At 48.3% G+C, this 24,290-nt stretch overlaps 3 protein-coding genes across 4 annotated transcripts; 2 read left to right on the forward strand and 1 right to left on the reverse strand.

The window, feature by feature from the left end:
• Positions 1 to 125: 125 nt before the first annotated feature.
• Positions 126 to 4,435, forward strand: klhl42 (kelch-like family, member 42). The gene is made up of 3 exons (XM_029161854.3): positions 126 to 2,346; positions 2,669 to 2,862; positions 2,971 to 4,435. Exons 1-3 carry the CDS (start codon positions 1,583 to 1,585, stop codon positions 3,423 to 3,425), a joined length of 1,413 nt encoding a protein of 470 aa, XP_029017687.1. The 5' UTR covers positions 126 to 1,582; the 3' UTR covers positions 3,426 to 4,435.
• Positions 4,436 to 5,184: 749 nt separating this feature from the next.
• nrip2 (nuclear receptor interacting protein 2) lies at positions 5,185 to 15,340 on the forward strand. Of its 2 annotated transcripts, none has more exons than XM_041072164.2 (6): positions 5,185 to 6,017; positions 10,809 to 11,123; positions 12,557 to 12,639; positions 12,972 to 13,078; positions 13,601 to 13,653; positions 14,027 to 14,133. In XM_041072164.2, the coding sequence occupies exons 1-6, from the start codon at positions 5,862 to 5,864 to the stop codon at positions 14,045 to 14,047; spliced, it is 735 nt and encodes a 244-aa protein (XP_040928098.1). In that variant the 5' UTR covers positions 5,185 to 5,861; the 3' UTR covers positions 14,048 to 14,133. The 2 variants fall into 2 exon arrangements, with proteins under 2 accessions (XP_040928098.1, XP_029017688.1); XM_029161855.3 differs by lacking the exon at positions 14,027 to 14,133 and adding an exon at positions 14,151 to 15,340 and having other exon boundaries at positions 5,193 to 6,017.
• A 3,462-nt stretch (positions 15,341 to 18,802) lies between these two features.
• On the reverse strand, positions 18,803 to 23,640 carry itfg2 (integrin alpha FG-GAP repeat containing 2). Its single transcript, XM_029163785.3, has 12 exons — positions 23,289 to 23,640; positions 22,975 to 23,070; positions 22,843 to 22,884; positions 22,589 to 22,766; positions 22,376 to 22,515; positions 22,155 to 22,303; positions 21,979 to 22,073; positions 21,802 to 21,855; positions 21,129 to 21,220; positions 20,791 to 20,908; positions 20,074 to 20,247; positions 18,803 to 18,907 (listed from the first exon to the last, which is right to left on the reverse strand). Exons 1-12 carry the CDS (start codon positions 23,382 to 23,384, stop codon positions 18,840 to 18,842), a joined length of 1,302 nt encoding a protein of 433 aa, XP_029019618.1. The 5' UTR covers positions 23,385 to 23,640; the 3' UTR covers positions 18,803 to 18,839.
• Between the last annotated feature and the right edge of the window lie 650 nt (positions 23,641 to 24,290).

Below are 24,290 nucleotides of genomic sequence, written 5' to 3' on the forward strand. Positions count from 1 at the left end.
AACTGGGAACGGTAGGAGCGCTGACGGCTGGTGTGGCGTCCCCGTCATCGATGCCTTTTAACGCGCATCACCGTCGGCCCGCATAGGAAGCCATGTCCGGTTCAGAATTTCAAATTAAAATGACCGTCATGCCTAAAAATAGGGGGAGTAAGGGTTTATTACTAAATATATATCTATTTATTAAATCTTCTTGTGCATTTACTGGGTTTAAATGAGCAAAAATGTTGATATTTCATGGTAATAAAAATAATAAGCACGTGTAATATCGTTATTTGTTTTCTCACATTCAAATAACGTGTGAATTCCTAATATATTGAACTTAATTTCTGGTTAGAATTTATTGTTTGCCGACACCAGTCGCGCTAGACTAGACTTCCTAATTACTGATTAGCTACTATCTGAATGTGTATAATGAACGTTTAATATTGATGGCGGTAATACTTTTATTTTGGAAGCACCTGTGTCGCTGAGAAACCCACATAAACAGTGATGAGTGGAATAACAAACGCTGTCTTGACTGACATCTGCTGAGTTGTTAATAATTCCGCATCTGAAAACAAGACAAGGCGGTTGAGATAAAAATCTGAGTGTGAGCCCACATGTTCCCTGTGGACTCACTCAGACCTGTATTCGACAACTAAACAGCATTAAAAGTCATTTACATAAAAATGACCTATGTGATCATTAACCAACAGCAGCACAGAGCTGACCCACACAGTCACAGAACTGATGACACACTGTTTAATGTGGAGTATGAACATCAAACGGTGCAGAAATGTTTAGTGTTACCTGTGTGTACACCTGAACTTTATGCTGATGTTTCCTTGAGTCTTATCTGACACTTTAACCTGATGGTGTCTTCAGTAAACCTGCCGTTCTGTATTTATGCCTTTTTCTGTATTTCGGTAAATATATTTTCCTTGTGCTAAACTGTGCTGCCGCTGTTGCAACATGGCAATTTCCCTATTGCGGGACAATAAAAGTTTTCTATTCTATTCTATTTCATTCTATTCTATTCTAAGTTCCTACAACACGGCATTTTAGCCACAGACTGTAAAGCCGATCCAGACGTAATTTCATTTAAAGCTTTGACCTTCTATTTGTCTACATATTTAAAGATGAGTTCAATTTCCTATCGGTAGGTGGTAGCACCCCAGGAGCCGGCAGGTTTAGACCGAAAATTTCCCCACGAAGAAGAAAAACCAGGAAATGACGAAGGCATAAAAATCAAAACATAAATTTGACAGTTCGGCATCGTCCTGCACCAAACAGTGACATGCAATGGGAAATGTTCGCGCTTGTATGGAAAATGAACTAAAGCATTCAGACGACCTTTTACTCGCACTGTCGATAAATGCTAACCCCAGGAAGGCTCCGCATTGGTTAGTTTATCCAGTAGCTTCAGCTAGCGGTTTAGCTTCTCGGGTTAAGAAAGCTGCTCCATGGCGATCTATGGGCTGAACATTACCATATATAGCCCGGACACAGAGCTCCCTCGGCGGTGAAATGTAAACGGGGACTCGCCCTGAAAGCTGACACAAACTCAGCCTGGGAGAGGAGACAACAACGCGCACGCTTCACCATGTCATCCGACCAGATCATTGCAATCGTCGTGGACGACAAAACGTACGAGGTGAATAAGAAGAAGCTGATAGAGAAGAGCGACTACTTCCGTGCCCTGTACAGTTCTGGTATGAGGGAGTCCACTGAGGACTCCGTGCAGCTGCAGGGGCTCAGTGTGCCCGGCCTGGAGCTGGTCCTGGAGTTCATCAACACCTCTAAGGTTCAGGTTGTCAATGAGACTCTGGAAGACCTGATAGAGACCGCCTCCTTCTTACAGGTCACCTCCATCCTTAAGCTTCTCACCTCTGAGATCCGCATGGACAACTGTGTGGAGCTGTACAGCCTCTCTGAGGTTTACGGGACTCATGAGCTACGTAATGCCTGCCTCAAATACATGAGCTGCTACTATCATCCGATGCTGAGGTGGCCAGAGTTCAGAAGCCTGCCTTGTGCAGTCAGAGAGCAAGTCAGGGAGATGCGTATGAAAGGCACCGCCACCCTAGTAGCTATTGGAGACTTTACCTGCTTGTCCCTAGATGTACCTGATCAGGATGAACCCTGGTCTATGCTGAGGTACGGCGAGGTGGAGCAGCGCTGGAAGCCACTCGCAAACAACGTGCCTCCAGATATGATCAACGTCAGGGGCTACGGCTCGGCCGTCCTCGATAACTACCTGTTCATAGTGGGCGGGTACAGGATGACAAGCCAGGAGATCTCTGCAGTGCACTGCTACAACCCGTGTAGGAATGAATGGACCCAGGTGGCTCCACTCAACCAGAAAAGGCAAGTCCAGTTCCTCAGCACTGTGCAAACGTGCAGGGCACATGAGATGTGTCGATTATCACCCATGAAACACAGAAACCCCCAAAAACACACTGTAAAAGAGAAGCAGGAGATGGTGCAGAATGACACCTACTGAGCAGCACTCACATCACAGAGTCAGTGTGGAAGCAGGACACTGAGACGTGTCCTCTGCCTATTCAGAACTGTGGCAAGATGCTGAAACAACTTTAAATAAGCAATACAGTAACAAAAGGTGCACAGCTCTCACAGAGTCTGTCCCAGGTGTGCATCAGTGTTTCACTTACAGTTGCCTCTTCTTCAGGTCCAACTTTAAGCTTCTGGCAGCGCAGGGGAAGCTCTACGCCGTAGGCGGCCAGTGTCTGGGAACAGTGGAGTGTTACAGCCCAGAGCAGGACTGGTGGATATGCGTGTCGTCCATGCCAAACCCACTGGCCGAGTTTTCTGCCTGTGAATGCCAGGGAATGATCTACGTCATGGGTGGATACACTGCAAGAGGTTGGTATGATGTTATCAATTAACATCACAAAGTAGAACATACTACCTGATGCTGAGAAATCTTCAGTAACTCCTTACAAACGGTTACGGCCTTTTTGTGCTTCATAGACAGGAACACAAACGTCCTTCGCTACTGCCCCAACTCTGACGCCTGGTCAGTGTTTCGCTCATGCCCGGCCCACATTCGGAAGCAGCAGATGCTCTCGGTTGAGGACACCATCTACCTGGTGGGCGGCTACACCCACGAGCTGGAGGTGGCGCGGGGGCAGCGGCGGCCCAGCCAGACGGAGGACGTGCTGACGGTACAGTCCTACAACATCACCACAGGCGAGTGGATCCAGCTGAAGGAGAACACGTCCAAGTCGGGCCTGAACCTGACGTGCACGCTGCACAACGACGGCATTTACATCATGAGCCGGGACGTCAGTCTGCCCACCAGCCTGGAGCACCGCGTCTTTCTCAAATACAACATCTTCTCTGACGCATGGGAAGCCTTCAGACGCTTCCCAGCTCTGGGACAAAACATGCTGCTGTGTTCACTTTACCTCCCCAATGTGCTGTGACTGAGAGGGCTGATGGGGAAAAACTGCAGTGAATACTAACACATAATGAAGCTGTTAATATGTGTGTGGGTGGCTTGTTCTTGCACAGAATGGGGCTTCGTGACATTAGTCTGGTTGAATGCCTCAACCTCTGTGCCTATAAAGACAAAAATGCACTACAGAAGAACACACAAAAGCAACAGTATGACAGTGATGAAAGGCTGGCGTTGACACAACCTTGAAATCACAGCGATAGTTGCCTTTTATTAGTGTAAAAGGTTACCTGGCTAACCTGAAGTTAGCATCTGTGTCTGTTGTGACTTCAGGATCGTCAAAACACAGAGCTAGAAATCCTAGCAATTACAAGAGCTTTGAATTGGGACACTCTGGGGCCTACAAACGCTGGCAGACAATTATTTCTAAAACGCAAGAGACACAAACTTCAATAATACAACAATGTGATTTCAAATCTTTGGTCCACAATATTCCTGATGTTTACACTTTAAATATGTCACTGTTATATCACTACAAACCTTAAAAATATCAGAAAGAAAACTCATTTCTCCATAGCAGATAATCCTGAACTGGCTTTGGTTTTACACTGCCTGTTTTATGGTAAATTCCGTGATCCTCTTGTTTGGGATGTGAAGTGGCTCAGAGGGGGCGTCGTGTGTTTGATGCTCGCTTGCCCACGTCTTATTTTAAGTCAAGCTTAGAGCACAGATCTGTGACCTGAACAAAGCAAAACGTGCCTTCTGCAACCTCAGTTTATATGAACTTGACGGAACAAAGCACAACATTTAAAACTGTCTTAACTTTGTCAGCAACTGACCAAATATGCTGTGTTTCATTTTTTTCCTCTCTTAATTTTCCTTTTCCAAAACCCTCAAAGCAACATTTATGTGACACAGTCATGATTGTGGGATTGAATCCAGCTCTGATTTAGTTGATTTGGCTAAAGTTTCTCTGCTTTACATGTTTGTTTGACAGTTTGTTTAAGTTGTGACATTAAAGATCATGTTTAGCATCTGTTTTATTGTCCTGTTTTGTTGACATTTCCTAATTTATTTCATAATATATATATGTTATAGTTTTTTACCTAAACAACCTGTAATGTTAGATCACAAACATCTGCTTGTGTTACTGGGTCTGTGGTTTAGGCTTCTTCCTGTCTCTGCAGGTCAAATTGCTCCAGTCTTTCCCAGAAAACAGACCTGGAAGGCTCTTGGAGGATATACAGAGGTTAGAGGTCATAGTTGATGAACATTACATGTCACATCATCTACAGAGCTGTGTCTCTGCTATGAATGTGAAATACCAGGATCATATTTGACAGTTTAAATACTGACGTAGCCAAGAAGAGTGACCAGCAGGGGGCGCCACATGCTGTCAACACGCTTTTTAACCTTCACATAGACTCCCTTGTTCAGTTACATAGATTTCAGTGAGCTCCCTTCTTTTGATTTGATTATGCTTCCAATCATTATCAGTAAAGCCCTAATGATCAGTCAGAGGTCTGAAACCCTCCCCACCCGTAGGCTTGAGTGTCACTGTTCTAAAAAGTGTCATCTAGAGGTCATGAGCACGAATGTGGGTGATATTTATAGCCTTTGTCAGTGTGAATGGGTGGAAGAAATTAGGTTCTAATTCACGGCGGCCGCCATGGGGGAGGCAGAGGAAATCAATGCCATCCGTGGTTCACATCGATCCTCTGTGAGGGGCCACAACACAACGCTCACACCTCCACAAAGGGGCTACTGGGACTAATCGCTGCTCTAGGGAGCAGTAACGCAGACAGAGTGTGTGACCTCTGACTTTATATGCTGTGGACGCACGACTGGCTGGACCGTATTGGCTGATTAGCAGAGTGGAAAGGTTTGGAATATTAACAGAGCTTGGCTTTCCTGTGATTCCTTGGCTGAGAGTCAACTGACAAAACGTGGTCGCTGTGTGACGGAAAGAGGAGGGGGTGGGCGAGCACGAGAGAGAGAGAGAGAGAGAGAGAGAGAGAATGCACTTTGAACATAAATAAGGGTCTAAAAGAGAGAGAGCAAGACAGAGAGAGAGCGAGCGAGAGAGAAAGAGCGATCCAAGGACAGACGGCACTGAGGGGAGGGAAACGCACACGCTCTCACGGTCTCAGAGACAGAACAGAGCTTGATTTTGAGAGAAGGATGCTTGCGACATCAAAGGCACATTGAGGACAGGACGATAGCTCCTAAAGCTGCTGAGACAAATACATGCCAAGGACTACGGAGAGAGAGAGAGATCCCAGAGGGAAAGACAGCAGTGCTTCAGAGAGACCACAACAGGGTGGAGGAGACCACATCCATTGCTAGACCTTTAACAGGACATAAAAAGCAAGCCCTCACAGCTGCATCCTCCTCTGAGCTCAGAGACGTCCAGTCCGTCTGTCCCCTGTGCTTCTGTGGACGGCATCACGAGAGGCTGAGCAGCATGAGCGAGGCAAAGAAAGGGGAGCTAGCGATCCGGGATAAAGCCATCCTGCACCAGCAGCGGCGGCTGAAGCAGGCCACGCAGTTCACACACAAGGACTCGGCTGACCTCCTGCCCCTGGACGGGCTGAAGAGACTGGGCACGTCCAAGGACTTGGTGAGTGAATGCTCAGAGACTCCTCATGAGCACTCGAGACAATGTGCTTGATTGGAGAGCTTGTTAATTTATGTTGATTGGGTGAAGTCGAAGATCTGACACCATTTAAGAGACGTAGCACAAGGTGGTGAAGCCAGAAGTATCATTGTTACGCTATTAAATTGTCTTTCTTGCCAAAACCTGGTTCCTACACTTCCCACAATGCACTTCCAAGCTGCAGGTTGTTCACGCTGACACTGGTTGTTTCAGATGCTAGTAGCATGTATGACCATGGATGCTACAGGTTTTAGAGTCACAGTCACAGTGTGATGCCTGGAATGGGTGAACAGACATCATGCATTTGCAAATACTTGGCTCCTGAAGCATGTACAGGCTGTGACCATCCTAATGCTGGAGGTGTTGTCTTCTCAGTGCAGACTTGAAAAGCAAACATGATGCTGAAGTGGATGTGAAGGACCAGTCACAGGGTCCAGATCAACAGGGATGTCACTGTACGCACTGGGGTTGACACACAGGGCAGAGGACAGCCCTGCTGGTAAAGTGGGTCGCGTCCAACACTTCATGTCTTCCTCCTCCAGATGCAGAAGCCAAGGCTGATAGATGCGCTCAGCAGGGGGTCCCTGTAATAAATTGAACAATTATTACCACACGTCTCCTCCGTCAGGGTTCCCAGACTCCCCGGAGGAGGCTTGACACACTCACGCTGGCTCTGGGAAGCAGCACCAGCAGCTCTGCGAGAATCACACTGTGATGCGTTTACGTCTGCCAAACTTCAATATCAACACTTGTTCTGGTAGATAATCTCAACATGGAGAACATGTTACATTAATTGTAAGCTGGAGTTATAGGCTTGCTCTTAATGTCCAGTGAGCTACACTGCAAACATCATATTTTAGCTCCACTATATTATCCTAATAATCATAAGAGCTTTATGATTCCACACACATCACAGCTAAACATTATGCTACAATGCAAAACACATTTATGTGGAGAAGTGATTCCTCAGTCTATGACTCAATAAACCTAATGTGCAGCTCAGCCCTGCAGGGGCCTGAAAGCTCTCTTATCTCAACACCAATTATCTTTCCCTTGAAGACAGAGAGAAGCTCACATCAGCAGTTATCACCACCTTAATGGCTGGCGCAGACGTGGCCACGGGGAGCACGGTGCATCTCTGATCAGCCATAGTCTTCGTTAGACCAGCGCTGGACCTTAGGTCAGGGGAGGACGTCTGCCTGCGTCTCCTCCGCTGCCAGAACAAACTAAACAAGAACCAAATCTTTACAGACAACAGATGAGATCACCACTCATCCTGGTTCCAGCTCCTCCAATGTGAGCGCTGTGTGCCATCTGTCTGCATACAGTCTGAGCGTGCCTGTTTTCTGAGCTCACCAGTTAATTATTTACGTTCATATCAATATTCTCATCTAAGTCTCCCATCAGCGGTTCCCGAATGTCAAGTCATGCCAACAAACAATCAAACTGGTCGGCTCCTGTTTCCACCTCCTCGGCCACAGACACACCTTGGTTTTGCCCTCGCGTCCTCGTCTCCCTCTGCGCTTCCGCTCGCTGGCCTGTCCGGCAGAGGCCGTTATGTAAGAGTGAACTTGTTTTGCTGCTGTGTAGCCCCAGGTCCTCTCACTCTCAGCAGCAGCGGCGGCACAAGCGCTCCCGCCATGTTGTGCTGCAGAGCGAGGGGAGCACTGAGCATGAAAAGGGCAAAATGCACCACTTCAGCGCAGGAGCGGTGACAGGGAAAGAGAGAGACGGCGGGAGATGAGGTCAGCGTGGAAGCACGGCTCAGTCGGTTTATGTAAGGAAGCGGAGGGGAGGCGGTGTTGGTTGGAGGGATCGGGTCAGGTAATGGCCAAAGGGTTCTACCGTGCACATTCACAACAATAAGAGTAGACGTCAATAGCTGCTGAAGGTTATGAAGCTACACTTCATCCAAACAACCTGTGGCCTGAATATTTACATCAGCTGATCACGATGCTGCTCCATCTTAATGAAAACTAAAGGAGGTGGGGGTGAACGCTCCACCTCAAGGTCTCTGACTCCGTGTGAGGGTTTAGAGTCTTTATTACTGCAGGTCTTTATTAATGTGGGAGCGGTGTGTTCTGTTCCGTGTACAGGCAGTGGCCTGGATGCAGGTTCACTGTGGAAACAGCGACCTTTCAGATCTCAGCAGTCTTGTTTTTCTGCACACACCTCCCGAGCTGCTGCAAAGCCTCGCTCTGATTCTCCCCGCAGCTCAGCTGTTCGTTTGCTCGCGTCCCCGGTTACAGACGAGCGAGTCTGATGCCTGCGAGGGTTTGTGTGTAGGCCGCTCTGATCGCAGCAGCAGAGTCTCTAGGTAGTTGTGAGGATGATCAAAAGCTACAGGACTGGGCTTGAATGCAGCACGGAGATGATGATCGGGAGAAAGTGGTGATAAAATACAGCTTTCACCTCACAACAGCGTGTTAGCGATTCAAAAGGCAGCGTAATTAGTGAGGAGAGGTGTGAAAAGTCCTGCACATCTTATGCTGGAACAGATTTCAGTGTCCATATGCATCCAGATTCTCTCCGAGCCCAATTGTTTATTTTCACCATAAGGCAAAGTAGCACTCGGAAACCTCAGGATTCAGCCTCTTCCTCCAAAGCAAACCGCGTTAAATCGCTTTGGATCAGGCTTTATTATTAGCTCCGGGACAATTAGATAGAGAGAAGCTAGCGTGAACCTGTCTCTCTGTGTCATCTGGAGCCGTGGATGGGCGTCAACGTTCCCTCAGCTGCTCCCTCACTGCTGTGGAGGAAGACAGGAGCTAAAAATATGCGGAAAAATTACCAAAACAACCCCAACACATGAGCCTGAGCCACAAGGACAAGCAGGGGAAGCCTCTGCTGCCAAGCCAAGGTACGGTAGAGTGACTGCAAATGAATCCCTGAGTATTTTTAATCATTTTACAAAGGCAGCGAAGGCCAAGTCCTCAGAAATGCACAAACATACTAGAGCCTTCAGACAAGATGGAGCCCAGATGGACAGGGATGAATCAAATATGATGCTAGAAAACAGACAAACCTCGCTGATCTCACATTTCAGGTACTTGCTTCTCTAAAACCCTTTTCCTCCTCATGCTAAACTGGCTCCCAGCTGGAAAGCCCAGTGGTGTAAAACGAGTCAGGAGCCAAAGTGGAGATGCAGCTGTGCGGCAGATGTGGAGCTGCTGGAGCCTCCCAGTCGGTGCGAACAGGAAGCCGGCCTCTGGGGAGCTCCATCAGAAGGAGAAAGAGGGCATTAGATGGTCACGTGACCGGCTGGAGGCGCAGGAGGAGCCTGCTGCACACAGATAATTAGTCCACACAGCAATTAGACGCCGATCACAGTCGCAGAGGGAGAAATACGGAGAAAAAGCTTCTGAGAATGTGGCCGTGGAGCCGCATCACAGTGGCTCCTGTGGCGCGGGGTCGGCCCAGGATGCACATCAGCAACATCAGTCTCAGATCACGACCGAGCGCGAGTTAGCATCCGATCAATAAGGTTAAGTCCCAGAAACATGAAGGTTTAAACACATTTAAAAGACTCCGACTCATCAGTTTGGCCTCAGCTGCTTCCTTGACGACCGACAAAGTCGAAGGAAGCAGCTTTGTGGATGTGTTATAATCTGATGATGAGAGTCTGTCGTTCGGCTACAGCTTCATGATGGAGCGTCCACCCAGAGGCTTCTGACGGCACGAAGGGAGAGAAACCTGTCACATTATGGTTTGCTGCACCGAAGCATCAGGTGGCCTCAAACAGACAGGATTCATCCCAGAGTGGACCCCAACGGAAAGATGAGGCTGTTTCCCTCCGTCTCATCCACACTATGTGTGGCGTGTGAAGGAGCCAGCAGAGAAGATGGAGGAGGAAAAGACGAGACGCCGCCGTCTGTTTGGAGCTCAACGCCGCTCATCACACAGGGAATGGGTGACAGGCGGCTGATTACTGCTCTGAAGTGTGTTGTTGTTGTTGGCAACTGTTTAGGAAAGCGTCTTCTAACCGTAGACCTACTACATAAATCAATCAAATCAAATCAAATGCTTTAGATTTTCCTGAAGGGGAAAATCCCTCGTCTCCATTCAGATTCTGCTCAGCTGCACTGGATCCAGTGTGTTGATCAAACAGACGTCTTGCAGAGACGGAGCCCGGTCCTTAGAGCAGAGCTAAGCTTCTGCTGCTGCTGCTGCTGCTGCTGTGTGACCCGCTCTGTGGTTCAGACTCTGCTCTGGATCAACAGCAATGTGATTATGAAGGAGCAGGCAGCTTAAATGGGATTTACGTGAGTTTATGTGAGTCTGCCACAGAGCAAACTGTGGACGTCTGGCGTCAATCAATGATGAGGGAGACGCTGCTGGGGCCCACTTCAAGTTCACACGGTAATGTGCGTGTGTTTAGGTGCGGGTGGTCAAATTAGTCAGCACAGCAGGGGTTCCCATTAGTTAGAGGGAACCAGCTCTCAGCGTACGTTCAGTCTGACGCCAAGAGTGACTAATAGCAACGAGGTGAATGATGTGTTTCTGCCGTAGCTCGGCGCTTTGTTGGGTTTGTTCAGGTCGACCGTTCGCAGGGTTTCTGAAAAGCAAACGAAGCCACTGAACCGAAGCTCCAGCATCGCGGCGCAGAGATGCTTCATGAATAGTCGATCGCAGCCTCGCTGTTTGTCTTTCTAGCCTCACACGGTCCTTTCCTGTATGTGTGAGTCAGTCCACTTATCACAGAGCAAATGAAACGTGCCGATCTGAGTCCCCGTCATCTCTGTCTCCTCTCCTCAGCAACCTCACAGCATCGTCCAGCGACGCCTGCTGGAGGGGAACATCACGCGCCTGCGCGGGGAGGCCCGCGACGCCAGCGCCCGGGTCCGCTCACCGCTGGCCGACGCCAAGGACGGCGCCGCCGACAACGACGAGCGCAGCGAGAGCACCGCCGACGACTCCACGGAGGAGAGGGAGTCTCTGGAGGAGAGCGAGAGGAGCCTGCGGTCGGACGAGGAGGACGACAGCAGCGAAGCGGGGGCCCGGCACGCGGCGGAGAAGCCCGAGGGCCCCGAGGACCCGGACGTCCTCGCGGCTCTGGTCGTTCAGTGCAAGGTAGAACCCTGATCTGCATCCTGCGCTCACGACTCACAGTTAGAAGCTCACAACACTTGCAAAAAAAACCCTCTGACTGAATGAGACAAGCTCCGTTAACTGGGACTTGGTTCACAACGACCATAGAGGATAACGCAACATGGATACAGCGGGAGCAATGAGGCCTGTTCCCTTTAAAACCACTGCATCAGGGATTCATTTATCACATTAATGCCTGTGTGGTCTCACATGAGACCAACAACGATGACTAATATACGCAAAAAGGTCACAGAGAAAGCGAAGCAGTGATTCAGCCTCGTACTCCGGCACCGTCTAAGGGTGCAGTGGTTACGGTGGTTCAAGGTCAGCGTGGTGGGTTTTCATGCAGTGTGAACCTAAAATAGCTCCTTGTGGTTGGGCTGGGAGCGGTGCACGGCGCCGGAGGCCCGGTGCTGTCACGACGAGTCCTCACAGGTGAAGGCCTAATCGGCGGCTCAGAGCCAACGAGCGTGTAATCACTCTGTCCACAGCTGGATAATGAGCAGCATCTGCTCGCCTGGCAAACGCTGCCTGCATCCATGTTCGCCGGTCATTATATTTTGGCCTTTTGAGCTCAGCTCAGTGCAGCAAACACTTGGCAGTCACAACTTCAGCGATCACAGGTTTTATGAGTCAGCGTTTCCTCCTATTACTCATTACACCTTAGTGGCCTTAACGTCTACTTATTAAATGCAAAGTGTTTCACACTCGCTCACTGAGCTGCTATTTTCGAGCTTCGGGGAGCGGGGGCTTTTTGTTTTTGCTGCGTGTCTGAGACAAAGGGGCAGGTTTGTGGGCTGCCTAATAAGCGGCTGTGCCTGCGAGGACAAAGGGGGCTCAGCTCCCTGCGAGCAGCGTGTGAGAGATCAGCGCACGCCTCGTGGAAACTGAGCGCGGTGGAAACATCCTCCGGTCCGGCGGATACGGTGATTCATGCAGGACACGACGGAAGCGCAGGCAGATCCACCGTGTGTAGAATCCCCGCTTTAATGACCACTGATGACATCACTGACAACCGGCGCGTGATGTGCGTCCTGCAGAGCTGCCATATGCTGCTCTCTGCCTTTAATTCTCTGGACAAACACGTTCCCATCTGTGTTTAATGACACGGACGTGATGAGACATCACATCTGAGACTGTTACTGTTACTGCCCTGATCTCCACTTCCCTCTTTAGTCTGACTGGTGGTCAAACATGTGAAGTGTTACTCTGAGTTAATATTTCATGCACTTGTGACGCTTCGCTGGGTCTGAAGTGTCAGCATCCTGTCAGGAAGCGCACTCAGCAACCTGCAGTCAACTGCTTTAATGCCGCACGGAGCAGCTCAGAGTCCAGACGGAGCTGCGCCGGCGCCGCTGTGGCTGGAGCTCTGTCACACTGTGGCAGTCGAATCTCACCCTCTGTCCTCTCCACAGTGCTGCGAGACTGAGGTCAAGGCGTCCATCAACACCGGCAGCCAACACAACCACATCTCCGCCTCCTGCTGTCAGCAGCTGGGGTGAGAAGCGTCCTGCAAACACACGTCTGCACCGACACCGGCGCTGGTGAAGCGTTCAGAATAGGCTTCAAAGGGTGATCTGTCCCGATACTCACAGAACAGCAAATAGAGTCAAATGAGCTCTCTGCAGGAGCTGCAGAGTAGAAAAGGTGTGAAATGAAGTCCTCGCTTTTGAAATGATGGCAACGTGAAAGCTTCCAAAATGTCTTTGAAATCCTTTGAGTGACTTTGTAATTAAAGCCCTTTATCACATAGCGACCGAGTCAGAGACGGTCTATTTCTGTATCCGCTGCGATCGAGGCTTTGAGCGCTGACTCTCTGCGTGTTGTCAGACTAGTGCCGGGTCCGGACGGCTCACCGCGTGGAGGCAGCGGCCTAGTGACGGGGCTGCGGCTGCAGCTGGGCAGACAGACGCTGCAGTGCTCAGCTTACGTCCAAGGTAAGAACACCTACGCCCCGGCTGGTGACACCGGAGCCTCAGACGGCTGATGATCATCAAGCTCCAGCACGTTTATCGTCACTACAGAATAGAACACGTGAGCGGTCACAGTTGGTTCTGGTTCCTCGAAGTATAAAAGCATCTGCAGCACACAAACACCAGCTCATGTGTCTGTTAAAGGCTGAGTTGGACTTTACATCCGTATGTTACAGCTCTGAACAGCTGAACGTTCAGAGCTGAGGCAAAGGTCAGAGGCCAAGTGACCTCTGACCTTTGCCTCTTCGTATTTTCGCCCAGTTTGCTTTTCAGTGAAAGCATTTACATCAGCTGCTCCAATAACACTCGATTAGTCTTTCCAGGAGAAAGAAACGACACAATCGCAGTCATTCTCAGTGATACCTGCTAAAAGCGGACATGCTTGAGTCAGACTCAAAGCTTGTGACATCAGTGAGCTCAGGTTGTTAATGTTGATGAATGGAACACTTGTTTTCTTCCTAAAACTCTGCTCTTCTGCTCTTTCAGACGATGAAGCGTTTGACCTGCGCCTGGGTCTTCAGACTCTCCTGGAACTTAAAGTAAGGCCCCATTTGCTTTGCACAAGCGTCAGCACTCATCACACGCGTTAATGTGTAAAGAAGCAGCTCCAATAAGCACGAGAGGGACGGCTCATGTGCTGCCGGCTTGTTCCAGCTGCCCACGGTGCCTGAGCAAATGGCTCGTATGTGGCAAAGAGCAAATGCAATTAAAAGACAATAAAAGGAAGAAGCGCTAATGGTTTTAGCAGCAGACGTGCTGCTTCATATCTACAAATCTGATTAGTGAGGGAACTGATGCTACGAAAGCCGGAAATATGAACAAACCCTCGAGGACGTAACATTAAAAAAGGGGTTTTGTCTGATTTGACTTCTTCTGCAGGTTTCTGTATCTAATTATTATTATTATTTTTAGACTAAGATGAATGCTGGTTAACCATGAACACGCTGAACAACTGGACTCTAGAGAATGATCCAGCCGATCACTGATAGAGGATGACGTTCACCCTGTCGCCGGGTCCTTGTTGGTGTCTTCTCAGTGCTGCCTGGACCTGAGTGAGCGGGTCCTGAGGCTGCGGGGCTGTGAGGACCAGCTGCCCTTCCTGAACCCTCCCAGGAGGAGCCGGTGCCGTCACGACTCCAACGAGAACCTGTGAGGCCGCGCCGACGGCGGCCGGCGCTTCTCTGGACCTCCAGCGCTCGAGGCGACGTCGGCGTCTGGACGTGGAGTCAGAACGCGGTGCAGAAGCCGAGTTTACATCGTGGTGTTCGTAGAGTTAAGACGTTCATGATGAGCCCGATCATTCTTCTAATTATCTTTATAGAATTCTAGAACCAGTTCCTCCGTTGCGCTGCTTGTGTGCGGTGGTTATAATACGTTACAGTGGACGGTTTTGTGATTTGGCTGCACGGATATTACTTTAAATCATTATGTGAGCAAACATTAATGTCATTAAGTTCAACACCAGGTCCACGTGAGCAAACAGGGGGCAGCAACTGCCGGACCTTCAGAGTCTTGGAAAGTGTTCAGACGCCAGTCATCTACAACTGCCGGTCCTCAGGACCGCTTCTCCGTCAGTCACTGCGGCCTCCGATGATCTGCTGTGGCTCCCTGAGTCCCTTCTGACCGCAAAACAGACTGGGTCCAGACAAACACGATTCCCTGTGCATGACTTTGTAAAGTTCTGCCTTTGTACAAGTCTGCATGTTGATGTAGTCTTCAAGTTGAAACTCTGAGGGGTTGTGTGTGTGTGTGTGTGTGTGTGTGTGTGTGTGTGTGTGTGTGTGTGTGTGTGTGTGTGTGTGTGTGTGTGTGTGTGTGTGTGTGTGTTTTCTGCCTCGTTACGGCTCCAACCTCCCCGACCGGCCCACGGGCTCCGGTCTGGACCAGCTGCCTCCCTCTCGGCCCGTTTCAGGGGGTTTCACTAACCCGGCTGACTCGTGTACAGACTCTGGCTCCACACCTCCTGTTCGCTGGTCGGCCTGTGGCCGGAGCAGCGAGCTGATGGTCTCTGCCTGAGACGAGCTGACTGAAGGGCGCCGTGCTTCAGGTTGGGTCCATCCCTTTCAGGGGACCACGCATAGACCGGCTACGCTCGCTCCGATTCGATGTACTAGTGACCTTCCTACGCCGCATAAGAGAAATTAATGTCTGACAGAAATTTATTTTTGGTGTTTCTCCTCTTCTGAACAGTATTTTCTCTGCCTAATTAAATCTGTATTCTGGCTAGTTCTCGTGGTATCTGTCACTGACATTAGCGCTTTGGTGGTGGGACGGTTTTCCACGGAAGCTGGAGCAGTCTTAGGTTGATTCCCAGGCTCTGTCCCAGCAGAACCTTCCTGAACCCGGCCCCTTCGCTGGCACATGCTGCTAAATAAAGAAATCAGATGTTCCCACAGCATCATGATCCCTCTGACCATTAAAGCTTCCCTCCAAAGCATCTAAGTGCACACAGTTAAATGACACTTCATGCAGGTCTGGCTGTAACTAAGCCCTTCCTCTATTACACACATGCAGACCTGACAATTCAGACCAGGACACACCTGCACCAAACTGGCGAATAACTGACGGCACTGGTCTCGTCGATGGTGTCAGCTGAGGCTGTTTTTCAGTTCTGCTCGGTGCGACGGCTCCCTGAGCCCGCTGAGCCGGGGGCCGCGGGCAGAGCCAATTGCAGCGACATGAATTCACAAGCGCTCTAGCCCCCGTCTGCCTCGCTTTGAGGAACTGCACAAACCACATCCTGCTGAGGCTGCAGCGGGTCACGCCTCTGCCAGGAAAGCACCTTTATGAACGGGTTTGCATATGGCGGTGTGATGTGCTGGTTTCCACTCAGCACTGCATCAAGCTGTCGCTGTATGTGGGCAGCGGGTCCCCTGTTGCACAGAAGCGCCCGGACCCTCGTCACAGCACGTTCACTCCCACATTAGCGGGACTGTGAGCGAGTCAGGCCACAAAAGGAAAGAAAGACTCTCATCAGAAATAACTTCACATCCTTCATCTCATCCTCCTTCATCCCTACATCTGGGGAATAGATACAAACACAGAGCCTGCGGGCTGTAACTCAGTGGGAATGCCCCACGAGGGAGCGTGAGCCGGGGAGGCAGAGGGGAACGTGGGTCAGACCAGGCCTCATCTGACGAGTGGGAGATCCTCCAGTCAAAAAGACTGGAATGACTCACAGGGAAATTAACATGCAAATGAGGAACATTTATCGTTTTAAGCTGCTGGGTTCAGAGCAATGGTAATTACAATTAAAAAACACCGTTAGAGTCGAGTCAAAATTACAACTGGGAAACTTGGATTCTCTGAAAGCACTCATTTGTTCAACTCGCTGTCGCATGCACAGTTATGGCACCACGGGCCTTAGGTGAAACCTGGATGAACGTAGAAAAGCTGTTTTAATGGACACAGAGCCAGATGTGTTGACATCTGCATGAATCTGGTGGTAGGTACTGTGGGCACAGGTCACAAACACAGCTCATATCTGTTAAATGCTCGTTTTCAGCTGTTCTGCTCCATTCAGCAGATGAACACAGGGACTGACCCAGTGACGTTGAAGTCCGATAAACCCGTGGCTGTTCAGGCTGCCTGTCGCCTGTCATGCGCCTCATCGTGCAGCTGTCCCCCGGCGAGCGCGAGGGGATGAAGCCGCGCCGCAGAATTAAGCCTGACGCACACAAAATTGGGTGCTGTTAATCAGTCCTGTCAGCCCTCAGCGGCTCCGAGCTGCTGGTAGCGCTCGTGTAAACCCAGAGACTGTCAGTCAGGATGAGATCAACATCAGCAGCACGACGAGCCTGGGCGCCGGGCGAAAGCGTGGCTGGAAGGGCGCCGCCTCAGATGTGACCTTATAAAAGCACAGCACCACTACATTAATTAGGCTGCAGGAGCATCGTGTGTCACACGTGGGCCTAAAGCTTCTGGTGGCTTAATGGAGAAGAATGTAAAAGGTTTAGTCCCCAGAAGACCTGGAATGAGTCAGAGGACAGCTTGACTTCATATTAAATTACCTGACCCTAAACCTGGTTATCAATAATAATTAGTTTCAGTAATTACTTTTAAAGATTTAAATTTGTATGTGAAGAAGCAACCTTCAAATATACAAATACGAGTATGAAGCAGCATGAAATGGAAACATTGAGCTCAAACACTAATAAATGAAACAAGTGCTTCGTTTCAGTAATTAGGTTAATGTACTCATCACAGAACAATGAGCCTGCGGGTCCATTAGAGGTAGACTCCGCTCTTTGAGCCAGTGAATAATCATTCTCACATATTCAAACCGACACAGACGCTCCGGACATTTGTGATTCATGAGACTAAATTTACAGCTGCTCAAACGTCTGGAATGATTTACATTTAAATGGGAAGATGCATCAGATTCGCTCGTCAGCTCAAACAAGCAGATGCTGCTTTACTTATGTCCAGATATACGCTCTGATTCCAGAGCAGCATCGGCCAACCCTCCTCTGCTCACAGATGATGTCATACAAACGTGAGAAGAGGACGTGGAGTGACTGTCACTTCATGTTGAGCTCACATTTTTTTCATTTTGAGAAGGTTAAGTTTGCAAAACTGGGAAAAAAACCTTTAAGCCTTTTACAGTTGGATCAAACTCTGAATCCTTCTTTATTCAGCCCTGTTGAGGTTCTTTATGAAGCTTATATGCAACGTCTGTATTTGATTTGAGCAGGACTCAAGGATCCATGCAAGGAAGAGCAGGAAGCCTCCGGGGAGCGTGGTTTCATGCAGTCATGACGGGTTTATTACTCGCTGACACGTCCCAAGGCAGCCGTGAAAGCTGCAGCTACTAAAGCTCACTTTATTAAATATCAGTCCCGTGGTTTCAGATTCTTGCTCCACCACATCCTTTTCATGGACGAGGGGGGTCTTTTCATTTCTTGTTTGGGCATCCAGCCACGCAGATGACGTCCAGGCCGTGACCCCGGTGAGGTCGGGTCCTCGGGGCAGAGAGCTGAGGCCTGGTTCACGTCCAGTCTGCCCGCTGCGGCAAATGTCAGCGTCCCACAGGATTCATCAGTGATAAACGGCCTGGCGTTTCCTCTGGGGAGCAGATAACAGCCTGGGCCTGCCTGACTATGAATGGTCATGAACGGGACCCGGTGTGAGCGGACAGCACAGGAACGCTCAACGCTTATAAGGGCAAAAGCTAGAAGCTCACACAGGAGGCTAAAGCTCAGGAGACGAGAGGCACAAACACACCACTCATTTATACTGCACGGCATCAACGAGGCGGTTCACACAGGTGCTTTCGGGATCCTCCCACTGGGAACAGTGGCCCATTCCCCCAGCTGCTCCACACTCGCACCCTGCAGATGCTCGACTGAATAACAAAACTGCAAATCACATTATGTAACGAGAGTTGAATTATGTAATATCTTCAGTGCTTTAATGTGTCGAGACGATGCACTGGATACAAAGAGGAGGAAGCAGACGGCAAGTGGCTGACTGACAGTGGAACAATGCCAACGCGAAGCCCCCCCCTCACGACTACAAGCAAGCGCCGGTGAAAACGGCCCAATAACCAGTCTCAGCCTTGAGCCAACCTGGGCGTGCAGGACGCCAGCGGCGGTGTGGAAACGTGAGATTAGAGGCAGCAGCGAGCGGATGGGAGACGCGAGGCCGATGCGTCCGCCTGCAGGGAACGCAAATAAGGAGACCAGCAGCTCTGGGGAAGGACGGTGTTTATTAGCAGAGGGCTGGGCTACGTCTGTGAACCACCGTAGAGGAGATCTGCCACCAGCGTCCTCACCGCCGCAGCGTCCTCAGCGTCTGGAAGGAAACACAAACGTGGTGACGCATCATCACTGGCTGCTGCACACAGAAAGCCCGCCTGGAAGCAAGTCATTTCAATGACACTGATTTTTTACCTTCGAGGGTAAAACCTGCACAGGCAGACTGCTCGTATTCAGGTTATTAAGGAGGATGAACAGCTAACTTCTCTGCGGTATGTTGAGCTGCAGCACAGAGCGGCCGTGTCGCTCTCCTATCTCTTCATTCCCTCCCTACGCTCGGCTTCACACACATTTTTACACTAGTGCTTGTCCTCGTTTCTCTCTCCTCCTCTCGTGGCCCTCAGCTGCTACTTCACACGTTCTCCACAGCGGGTTAGGTAACAAGGCTGTGGAATCACAGTCAGGCCTGGAGGGTGAGTGATCAGCACAGACAGCAGGAAACGGCTCAAACATCAGCTAGAACCTGCATTTTCATAACCAGTTTGTGTTATCATCATCTTTCCCCTCACAAACTAGGTTTCCACTGTCAGTGTCACCAAATAGCGCAGAAAATCAGTTTTTTTTCCATTTAGGCAACGTGCAGGGAATGTATGAGGATTAGCACCGTCCGAGGTAATTACCTCCCTGGAACATTGAAGGCACTGCCTTGTTCAAACCTTGTGTATTGTGTTTTTAAAGCACTTTGTTCCCTCCTCAGAGACGAGGATGAAAGTTAACGTGACGGGTTACGGCTTAGCTGTTACGTCTGTGTGAGGGTAGTTTCAGTCTTTTCCACAGTCGTTCAGCATCAAACTCTCAAACTCAAACTCAAACTGTCTTTATGATTGTCACATCATCCATTACTTCTGTATTTCCTATTTTTAGAGCAGCGGTTTTCGTGCTGCATATTCAAGAGTTGGTGAATCATACAGAGACGCTGAGGCATCAAGTCTCAGACAGGAAACAAGGTTTGTCGGTTGTATTGGTCCAACAAGCAGCAGCTTAATCAAAGTTGTATTAACTTCCTGCTAATGCGAACCCCAAACTGCACTTTTCAATATGAGATGCATGTGGATGAGCCCACAACGCAAGTATAAGAAACAATAGTTCTTTAATTGCACACCAACCTGCTGCTCTTGTTTGCAGTGGCCATTTCACTCTCCTGTTGAATTTAACTAACTCTCTCTAATCTGAACTCAATAAAGCTCCTGTTTATTGACTCACCGACTCCCAGCGCCTTCAGGTGGCTTTTGAACTCAGCTTTCTCCTCCAGCACCTTCAGCAAGTTGGTGGACTCCATGCGTTCCAGCTCCACCTTCCAGTAGATGTGGATCTTGTGACTAAAACTCACATAGACGAGGCAGGGGCTGTTTTTACCCTCCTTACACGTGTACTGGCCTGAAACCGCAAAAACACGTCAACAGACTGTTCACAACCAGGTCACATGAATCAGAATGAACATGTCAGTAGCCGCCTGCTGTCTGGCAGAGAGCAAAGGGGTTGGTCATTTTCACAAACATACACCCGGACATACACCCGGACGGTGTATGTCTGGGTGCAAAGACACAGAATTCAACGTCATCAGCTCTAATCTATTTATTATTAGTCATGTCACATCAGCTCCCCCATAGAAAGTGGTTTGTGCATGAACTGCAGGAAGATTTAAATGGACAGAGGGAGAAAAGTCTGAGGAGCTGTAAACATACAACTCAATGTCGCCCCCTACTGAAGATAACGATCTAGTTTGTGTATTTACCACATTATGTCTCATCTCACTTCATAATTTCTCGCTGGCAAGTTCTAGGAAGAGCAGGTCAGGGGTTTTATTGCTCCTATCAGTAGTGGTGAAAAGGTCGAACGCCCTCATCCAAAATTCAAAACACAAGGATGTTGGAGGGAATCCAGTCTGAATAAAGCCTAAATGAATGAGGCTCCTCTCACCTGCGCAGAAGGCGTTGACGTTCTCGTCGAACTGGAACCGAACGACTGTTCTGTTGTGATCGATGATGTAGGTTTGACCATCCCAGGCACAGGCAACCACCTCCTCTCTGCCGTCACCCTGAAGGGAAACACACGGGGTGTGTGTCTAAAATTAAACAAAGGCTACACAGAAAACACAGACGATCATAATAAGAATGACATAGGAAATGAACTTCTTGTTATGCATTAGGGAAAAATGCTCCAATGTTGTCAAATATTACATTTTGTTCCTTTATTTACTTGTAAGTCATTTTACTTTTTCATCATGTGTTTGCTTTCTTACAGATGTTATAACTCACAGTGACATCGAGCTTCTGCAGAGCAAAGAGCTGATGATCCACCTGGACGGACCACAACAGCTGCTGGGAGCTGTCCATTAACTTCAGCGTTCCTTTAACACACAAACACATACATTAAATAATGAGATTTATTTTCACATCAGTGCGCATCAAAGGAAAACGGCACCAATGACAGGTCTGATACTAATCACTAACAGCTCCTCTTTAAGCTTCTCTAATGTAAATGGAAATGAATCATCCGGGCGTCAAGCGGAGGGCAGATGTGAGACTCAGGTTGGCAGCCGGAAGCTTCCACTGATGATAATCGCTCTTTAAATATTGATGGACTGTCAGAGCTGTTTGCCAGTAACCTTCGACACTGACGAGCCACCACAGCTTAAAGCAGCTTTTCACCTGTTCTACTTAAATTACTGCAGGGCCCTGTTTCCCTGTTACACAAATTACCTCAGGTTGACTTGACTTAATAAAAGTACCTGCTCTGGCTTCCATGGACAATCAGAATATTAAAAATGGTAATATTTCATCAGAAAGACTTTATACACTTGAGGACTCTCTTAGCTGCTCTGTCAAAAATACTGTTAAATTCTATTCATTTCAAACTATTCATTTTACTAAGAGTGATAAGAAATAATATTAATGTCGCTGCATTAAAAGTTAAAGGTTCACAACTTACCATCTAAAGTACAGAGAGCAAACAGTCCACATTTAGACGATTCCTCTTTTGATCCTAATGGAAAACAGAACAAAATGCAATCATCGTCATTTTTTAAAGATACAGAGGCTAACGATCTGATCACACATCTGTTTTTCATAATAGTGTAGAATACCCAGAGTGGTATGTTGTCTTTACCTTTGCTTATACTTCCAATAAGATGAGTGGAAACGTTCTTGTTGTGAATCCGTCCAGTGGTCAGGTGGAGAACCACATCTCTTGAGGGCCCCTCGCTGTAAAAAAAGAAAGTAGGACGTGATTAAAAACAAATCAGCTTTTCTTACACTCACCGCTCGTAGTTTGACCCTGTCTACCTCCCGGGTGTGGCGGGTCCATCTTCTCCTGAGCTACTAGAGTCCTGCTGTGTCCAGGAACACAGCAGGATGGCGTAGCCACATCCTGGCTGGGAGACCATCAGTTCTGGTAATCCCTCTGGGCCTGGGTTCACTGACAGACTGTCAACCTGCACAGAAGACATCATCAAACACTGTGTTCTCAGTTTAAAAGATTAGATTGCAGTCACTATGTACCAGACCTGTCCCTCCAAGAGCCATTTCTTCAGCAGAACCAGCTGGCCAGATCCCAGATCTGTCCCTTCAGAGGGCTCCTCCCATCGAAAAGCTCGCACCACCCGGTCTGTGTAGCCCACCACCAGCTCACAACGTCCGTCACCATCTACAGAAATTCACTTTACTCCAGTCAGAACCAACAGCACAACACACGGGATGCACATATAACAGAGACCTACCAATATCACTGATGAGAATGACTTTAGTGTTGGCAGGAATATGTTGGGTGAAGAACGGCTTCTGGTCGTCGGCAGAGAGGAATTCATGTTGACTGGACGAATCGCATTTTCCTGCTGCAGCAGCCGTAAGGTCAAAGAGGTGAAACCAGCCCTCGGCACCTACAGCCACCACCAGGTTCTGACAGAAACCAGGGCATGGGTCACACATGCTTTTAACATTTATGACATTCACCTTCTTCAGCATCTTCCCTCACCTTTCCTCGATTGCAGACATCTCCAACTGCAACACAAGTCAGCTGCGAAATGAACACACATTACACACGTGAGAAACTGTGGCTTTGTGAATCCATGTGCTTTGACCCCTGAGGTCTTGGTTCTGCACCCACCATGCCAACACAGGTTCTCGTCATCCAGGGTTTGGAGTCATCGTTCTTATACACAAGGAGCTTCCCACTGGTGTCTCCTACAACCAGCTCGTTCAGCTGCGATGACCGGAAACAAACAAGATGTTTACTTTGTACAGAAGAAACTGTCGCTTTAACTACACCCACTGTTAGACTAACATTAACACGAAACGCTTTTGAAAAAGCTTTAATATTTATTCTGCTAGTTTTGTGCTGCAGACTATTTGACTGCAGGTCTTGTCTGACTTTTCATGAGCTTTAAACAAATAAACCCTACAATGAAGTGACTTCATTACCGTGTCGTTGTCGGCGTCTCCCAAACAAATCGCATGGGGAAACAGAGTTCCTGTAAAATCCAAGCTAACCCGCTGCACATAGTTTAAAGAGCGCATAGCTGCTGGTGTTAGCGACAATTAAACCACCGACGACGATTCATGAGATTGTAGCTAGCTTAGCCACCAAAGCCGAGAAGCTACGGCTAGCATTATCCTAAAATGGAGGAGCCATAACATTTATTAACAAAGATAAACGTTATCAAAGATTACATTTGTTTTTATTTATAACCCCTCAATATTTTAACTGTTAGATATAAGGTTTCCAGCTTAAACAGCTCACGCGTTCTCGTAGTAAACAAAATCACGTGACCTAAACCTACGGAAGCTCAGGAAGTAGAAAAGACTTCGCGAATTTCACCACAACAATTATGTTATTGATCCTTATTTAATGACATATTGTTCACAAGTATTAATGCACACACATTAATGCACTTTTAGAATATCGAATTTGACCAAGTTTACCGGCACCATGGTTTGAATGAATATTGAGGTGAAATATTGACGTCTAGCGGCGAAACATTGCAACTGCACCAGAATACTGCAGAATTAAGAAAAACAAACCCTGACGTGTTTTTGACTTTAGCAGTAATTTCATTTAACGTTCTTAAACTACATTTTATATCAACTTCACTTCCAATAACCGATTTATTAAGATAACCCCTTCATTTAAACATTCAAACTATTTCCATTCAACAACAATCACAACAAACCTGTTGTAAAAAATTGTCATTTTTATAAAACAATAATTTAATCTGGTGAACATTAATGTGTTTTCCTGCTCTTTAGTGTTAATAACGTTAATGTTTTATGTTAATTTTACCAGTGTCGGTGAAATGGTGAGAACGTTTCACCCACTAGAGGACGCTGTTCTATTACAACTTTTCATGTTGGAGTCCATTACAGGAACATTTATTGCAGATTCCACCAGGTTATTATGCGTGTCTTCATATCTATTTTATGACT

Source organism: Betta splendens, chromosome 9 (assembly GCF_900634795.4).
Source record: "Betta splendens chromosome 9, fBetSpl5.4, whole genome shotgun sequence".
Classification (NCBI taxonomy): domain Eukaryota; kingdom Metazoa; phylum Chordata; class Actinopteri; order Anabantiformes; family Osphronemidae; genus Betta; species Betta splendens.